Here is a 7,598-nt window from a genome sequence, read left to right on the forward strand (position 1 = left end):
AATTGTTGCTTTGTTTTCTTTCTCTCTAGACTTCTATCCTCCAGGTTCCTATAGAGCCCCAGCACCCCCCCCCAGCCATTAGGGATGGAGAGGAGAGAGGCAAAATCTTGGAGAGTGCCCAAAAGGAACTGGGTGCAGAGAAGGTGGGGAGTACATGCCTGTGACTTGGAATGTCTTTGGGGCCACTATATTGGGTGCATGGTGATCCCCTGGAGTTCCAGAAAACTGTTGTCTCTTTGTTTATTATGTTTAAGACTGGACTGACGAGTACTAAAAAAAAAAATAAGACAAAACTTAAATGTAAAATACAAATGACTTGACAGCAGCCCATCTAGGGTCTGTATCCCTAACCCTGAGCCAGGTCTGGGTGCTGAGAGCTAAGCCTTGAGACTGCAGGAAATGCAATGTGGCAGAGGATCTGGGTGGGGGCTGGGGGTTCTGAGGCCAGGGAGCAAGGACACCTGAGATGGAGCAGGTGGCAAAATCATCACGCACCAGGCTGAGGGCAGAGAAATGCCTCTTCAAAAGGCAGGTGGTGGAGCTAGTGATTGAGAGAGGCCGGCTGCAACAGAACAGGGCAGCCCCTTCTTCCTTGTTCTCTCTCTGTATCCTGAGGGTTTTTGCCTTAGGCAAGAGAGAGGGACCTGCACAAGGGTGGCAGGGAGTTGACCACTTGCAATTAAAAAAACTGTGCTAATGTAAAACAAACAAACAAAAAATCTGAGATCACGGTCAAAAAAAAAGTTAACAAAAAACTTTTTTTAAAAAAGCATTGACAGCAAAAAACACTCACTGTGCCCACTGCTGCTGCCCCCTCTTTTCTTTTCTGAGCCAAGTTCTTCAGTGTGATAACACTCAAGGTCTCTTCTGCTGGACAGCAGTTTCCCATCTTAACCCTTTCCTGTCCTGATGCTGCTTATAAGAAGTTTTCAATTATACCAACGTGTAACTTTAAAAAATGTTGATTTTAAAGTAAATGTCAAAAGATACATTGTTTAAAAATGCTTTTGTTTCCACAGGGGAAAAAATATGGGTTACAAATGCCTATCACCTTTAATTAAGATACATATTTCTGCTTTTGTTTGATGCAATGTTCTGCTAAATAAAATCACAAAAAAAGACTGATAAAAATTTGCATATTGTCTAAAAAGGTTTTTAATAGAGGTTTTTATATTGTCCAAAAAACAAAAAAGACAAAAGACTAAAATAATAATAATAATGTTTGTCTAAAAATTTCTGTCTAAAACAATAAAAAATAAATTAAAAAAGAGAGCCAGACTAAAATTATAAAGGGCCAAAAGATGTTTCATATAATTTCTTGTACCTAAATGTTTAACGGTTAATTCTGGTTTTAAAAAGCTTTGTTTGTCTTGTTAAAGGGTCATGGTTATTTCTTTAAAAAATATATATGCTTATTTTGTTAAAAAATTAGTCTTTGGTAATTATAAGTTTTGTACTTGTAATTTTTCTCTGAGCTCTGGTCATTAGATTCGGGTTCCCAAAAATTTGGAATCTTTTTGATATAGATAATGTTAAAACTGTTTTATGCTGTTCTTTATTGATATACAAGAATGTCAGTTACCACTGGAAATAGCTGGGATTAGACTCCCAAAGGGGGAAAAAAAACAGCTACAAAGAAAACCACCAATGCCAGGTAATAGTCACCAAAAGTGTCAACTATAATAAAGTAGGTTATAAAACATATATGCTTATAAAATGTTTCATATTGTTAATATTTAGTTTTAGCCTCATTGTCTTTGCTAAAATAATTAAAGGTTAAATCTGACAAAAATATGGCATATAGTTCTGGACTATTAGAAATACAAATTAATAATCAGTCATCCTCAAAGTACTGATATAAGTACAGGGATAAACAACCACACAGGGAAACAATGACAGGAACATCTTTAAGAACACATACTAAGATATACTAGCACACACACACACACACACACACACACACAGCCACACAGAAATTTGTATATGCAAGCACATATACATATATATGAAGAACATATACACAGATAGATGAAGACACTTATATTGAACAAACAGGCTGAAAGATACATACAAAACAAGCACCCATACAGAAAGATACTGAAATAGGCAAATTTATGATCTCTTCCAGAAACAGATAGATATACAGAAATATAGAAACATATGTATTCATATAGATGCATACATACATATATACATATAACAACACAAATAAAAATATAGGTACATAGAAACACACAAAATTATATCCCATACAGAGTGAAAAACATCCATTTACATAAATGAATATGCATTCATGTACTGAAGTGAATCAAAGCACAATTTCTTCTGTAATTACTCTCAGAATTATAATTGAGTGTTGTGGGAGGTCCTTCTGCTCCTCCAGCCTATAGCCGCTGAGATACCAGCCCATTGGGGCGTGGTCTCTCTCCCTTTAAAAAAGCGGCCACTTCCTTCTCCGCTCTCTTCACTTCCTGCTCCGCCAGAGACTAGACTCCCTTCCTGGTTGCGCAGAGGGCTGACGGTGATCTGTAAGTTTTTTCCCCTTTAAATAAATACTACCCTATTAATCATAATTCCAAACTGCTGTGGCATTGTTTGTGACTTACGCCTTCAATTGAGGTCCCTAGAGCCTACAGTGGTGGAAGAATCAGTTAAGGACAATTGTGAAAAACATCCCATACAGTGATTACCACATATGTGAAAATTGCTACTTGAGGACTCATCTCAGCATGGAGGAAATTAGTGACTGCAGACTGATGTTTTTGGTATTAAGATGGGGTGATGATATTCATTTGCTTTGTAACATAATCACTAATTTTCATTGTTAAATAGTTTCTTCTACTCCATTGCCTTTGCAGTAGGAATTTATACTAACATGTAGATTTATTTCCACAGCAAAAAAAATGTTCAGAAATCTTTCTATTTGGTTAATACTTCTTAAAATACTAGATTTGGGCTCATGAGATCATCTTAAGAACTATGACATTGATAACACCAAATATCATCCAATAGAAGAAACACCACCTTCAAGTGGTTAATGTAATTTTTTTCTTATTATCCTTTGACTGATTATCTTATTCTTTTTTTAAATATTTATTTATTTACTATGTATACAACATTCCTTCCATGCCTGCCTGCATGCCAGAAGAAGGCACCAGATCTCATTATAGATGGTTGTGAGCCACCATGTGGTTGCTGGGAATTGAACTCAAGACCTTTGGAAGAGCAGGCAATGCTCTTAACCTCTGGGCCATCTCTCCAGCCCCCTGATTATCTTATTCTTGAAGAAGATTCTTATGCATGGCATGGCCACAACATACACAGCATGTTATTCATCATAACTTCCCTCAGCCATGTCAAAGGTCAAAAGGCTGTACCATTAGATATTCCAATGAAGAATTGAATGAGCAGTTTTTCAGTGTCTTACACTTAGAAACTGAGCCTTCTAAATTCATCCCCTAGACTTGTCAGGTATTCATCTGAATATTTGAGATGGGTCAATGTCTGAACACAATTTAAAACAAGAACTCTCAGCATAGTGGTGTGCAAAAGCTAGCATCCCAATGGATTAGCCAAGTATGAAGTCTCTTTTACATGTAGTAATATCCCACTGTGAGGTGGTGAGGTGGTGGCCCATAGCTCTTTTTACCTAGTAATTCCAACATTCGAAAGCACATAGCCAAAGTACTGTCTGTGTCACCATAAATAATAACTACATTTGTTCATAATGTTATGATCTGATTATAATACACCTCAGATCTTGACATATTTAAATAATATTTACAAAGGGATAATATTTACAAAGTCAACACTGACTACATATTTTCCATCAATTGTTAGAGAAATTGAGTACCATCTTCACTGTCTAAGTTGGCCAGACTAATACAGGTCCAGTGTAAGGGAAACATGATAGGACTAGAGTTAGAGATGTATCTGATAGAGAAAAGAAACTGACCACCATCACTCAGGATAGGATGAAAGGGTCCATAAGTAAGCTAAAGGACCCAGTGAACAGGGAGCAACAGGAAGCAGCATGCACTTCTAAGAGCTTATAAACACTGCTCTGCCAAGTGTTCTAGAAAACTCCGTTTCTTGTTACTTCTTTCCTCATCTGTTTCACCAAAGGAAATTCAGAAGCTCCATCATGTCTCCTAATAATACCGTTTGACATATGGTGTGATCATTATCTTCCTTTATACACTTATTAACATTTGAGAATGGTATAAACAAAGACAGAATTTTTTGCAAATCCCCCAAAATGTTCACATGCTTAGATTTTCAGAGGTTCATGACTAAACCAATTATGACAGATGTTGCCCAGTAAGGTCATCTAAGAACCACAGTACACCTGATCTCATCATTAAGACAGAATTAGGGGGAGATTCATACTTTTTTCAGAAATATGAATGAGACTCTCTAATTGTGACATAATATTAAACTGCCCCTATTGGTAATTCAAATGCTAAAGACATATTTGGTAAAAGATCAGGATTCCTGATGACATCATCAGTGCAAAAAGCTAATCCAGGACAAACTGCTAGTTTTTATTTAGTGCTCTATAAAACGGAACAGTATTTATTATGGACAGAGATTTACAGATGATCATTTGTAGCCAGAACAAGGATTATCCTGTACTGCACAGTATCCCCAGCCTCCCTCAATGACTGAAACAAATGTCCTCTGTTGTGAGGTTGAGATGACAGAAGTTGCTGGAAGTTTGAAAATCTTTAAAAGTTCATGAGAATGCATTGCTCATAAATAAGATGAGCCCTTTACAACTTTCAGTGGGAGGGTTGCCCATCTCTGGTTTTTGAGTACTTACACAGAAGGTAAATACAAGGGTACAGGGTTTAACAGTAAACGTGACCATATTTTCATTTTGAAATTATTGAACAATAAAAATATACATGCAATATACTAGTCAAGATTATGGTAATTTTTATGAAACAAATTTAAGTGGATAAGGCATCTGAAGAATGGCTGGTAAGTGCACAGTGATGTTTTGGGCAACATTTGGCTCCTGCACTAATATATATTATATTTAGCAGACAACATATTTAACATATTCTTCATGCCAATCATAATATTAGTCTTTTTCTGGTTTATCTATTTAAGGTACAAACTGCTTTCTAAAAGATATATTTTTAAATAAATGTAAATACCAGGGTATGCTTGATAAATATATGTATATATGTGTATTGGCATGAAAAATACTCATATAGGCCAAAAAAAGGGCAATGGATTCCATGGTTTTGAGTAACAGTTGGATTTAGATGGGACTAGCTGCAAATGTATACACCTGCTTCATTTCATGAATGCAGAGAGACAAAGGACATGTATCCTAGTCCTGTTCATCCATTTAATATTTCCACAGCTATGTTCAATAAAATCATACCTGATACATCTGGCCAACATAAATTTTCTTATACAGAGCACCTTCTGTCTACATTTCCAGTTACAAACTCTCAACACTGGCATGCAATTGAGAACTGTGGAAACGTGGAAATTGCAGTGAGATTAGTTTTGTCGGTATGATATGTTTGTAAAATGAAATAACATAAAGTATACAATTTATGAAAAATATTTAAGAATTTTGATAATAAAAATGGCCAACAAATTAGTAAAAATAGAACAAGACCATTTTGTATTTATGTTTAAGGGAAGAATAATAACTACTATATCTTCTTACAAATTATTTATCATCTGGATAATAAGCATCAACTCCAAATATATGCTTTCTTTCTAAAACATTCACTCAGTGTTAAATCCAATAATTTTCCCAATTAGTATTTTTACCACTGTGAATTTTTCTATACATTTTTGAATAAAACAATCTTAAAATATTGTTTATTGTCATGTGTAAACTGTCTTTGAAATTTTCTGTAACACTCAACAGGAATTTGAGATTAGAATTTATGAAATTCAAACACTAACTCCTACCTATTAAACATTAAGAAACATCAATGGCTTGAGCTGTTAGAGTGGCCTCGTAGTCTAAAGTACTATGTTTGGAAACAACTATCAGCAGTACATAAAATTAAGTTGTGTGTAGCATCCTAATTGTTAAAATACATAGATATAATTAGTAAAATTATTAAAGCAGAAGCAGAAGAATCAAATGTGGTACAAGTTTCAGAGAAAAATATGATTAGATATTGATAGAAGATATACACACTTCTTAAATAATTGCAAATGGGAGCTAGTAGGTAACAATTCTTAGATGTTGCCAAGTATTTCATGCAACAGCTGTCACTCAGGCAAGTGGCAAGGAAAGTAAGCAGTCACCACTCTTATTTCATAGTCTCATATTTCATAGAATGCAAATATATCATTTATACTCCATGTATTCCTTCTTTACTCTAAAGAGAGAGTGACGAGCCATACTTTGAAAATAAAAGACAGTGGTTATACATGAATATAAGTAAAGTATGGAGAAACAGAAACACATATGAACTTCACAATAGGTAGGACTCCTACTTTTAACCTTGATGCAGCTATAGAAGTCACAGGATGACCACATACAGAACATCTGGAAGGGTAACTGAATACCTATGTAGAAACTCTCTGGAACTAGTTGTGCCACAAATATTAGTTGCCCTGGCATATGCATTAGAAGCTGCTCTTGGTGGCCAAAGTATCATCACAGACTCTAATCAACAGCAATGTAGTTGTATCTATTTAGCATGTTATTCACTGACTTATGTAGTTTCTGTCTGACTAGCCTGCTGTGGAACCTGTCGAAAGAAGGGATACATGTAATGGACCATGTTATAGAGTCCCCCCTTCACTCAGATACTAGCTTTATCAGCAGCAAGGTGACTGGGAGAATAACAGAACACTGGGCAAATTAAAGGTAGGAAAAATAGCTTTGGGTCCCTAAAAGAATTTGTTGTTGTTTCCTAATGTGCATATTGGAATAACAAGGCAAAGAACTCAAAGCATTGCTCTGATTCTCATGTTCTGATCCCATGTGGAATATTTATGAGGACATTTACATACAAAATACAAAGGAACTTACTCTATATTCAGAATGTGGTTGAAATAGTCTTTCTTCACAGGCCACTCTACTCCTATAAGGAAGAAGATACAACCTGTCACCAAATCTCCATCCTTGTCTTTATTCCGCTTCATTCTCCAAAAGCACCTGGAATGAGTGAATCTAGATACCAGAAGTGGAATGTTCAGGAAAAAGAAGAGGAAAATCAAAGTGAACATCTTTGTCCTACCCAGAGCCTGGGCAGTGTGTATGGTGAAGTACTCTTCAGATCAGCACATTATATGGGTACCCATATTTTCCCACCTGCATTTATTTCTGCAGCCAAAAAAGAGGCTATTTGTGTATTCAATATTCTTTTATTTCCCAGGTGGTTCCTCACCTCTGAAGGAACCTTGGACACTCTCTTCCCTGGGGCTCTGCACCTGATAACTATGTGATTTATTCTGGTTAATGAATATAATATGAGGAGAGTTCAGGTAGTTTTATGATATCATTCATAGTTGTGGAAATTAAGGCTCCTTGGAGGATGCCAATTTGAGAAAATTTAGTCCCAGCAATGGCTGAACAATCTGTTTATGTCAATGTCTTTTGAAATGATGTC

The 7,598-nt window shown here is 35.8% G+C and overlaps 1 protein-coding gene across 3 annotated transcripts in view; it reads right to left on the reverse strand.

The window, feature by feature from the left end:
* Window positions 1-7,215, reverse strand: part of LOC101997925 (vomeronasal type-2 receptor 116-like) — a 51,461-nt gene extending 44,246 nt beyond the window's left edge. For all 3 annotated transcript variants that reach the window (XM_026778143.1, XM_013355251.1, XM_013355252.1), the window contains exon 1: window positions 7,019-7,215. In XM_026778143.1, coding sequence (XP_026633944.1) covers window positions 7,019-7,215 — 197 coding nt within the window. The remainder of the gene's footprint in view (window positions 1-7,018) is intronic.
* Between the last annotated feature and the right edge of the window lie 383 nt (window positions 7,216-7,598).

The sequence above is a fragment of the Microtus ochrogaster genome, unplaced genomic scaffold, assembly GCF_000317375.1.
Source record: "Microtus ochrogaster isolate Prairie Vole_2 unplaced genomic scaffold, MicOch1.0 UNK108, whole genome shotgun sequence".
Taxonomy (NCBI): Eukaryota; Metazoa; Chordata; class Mammalia; order Rodentia; family Cricetidae; genus Microtus; species Microtus ochrogaster.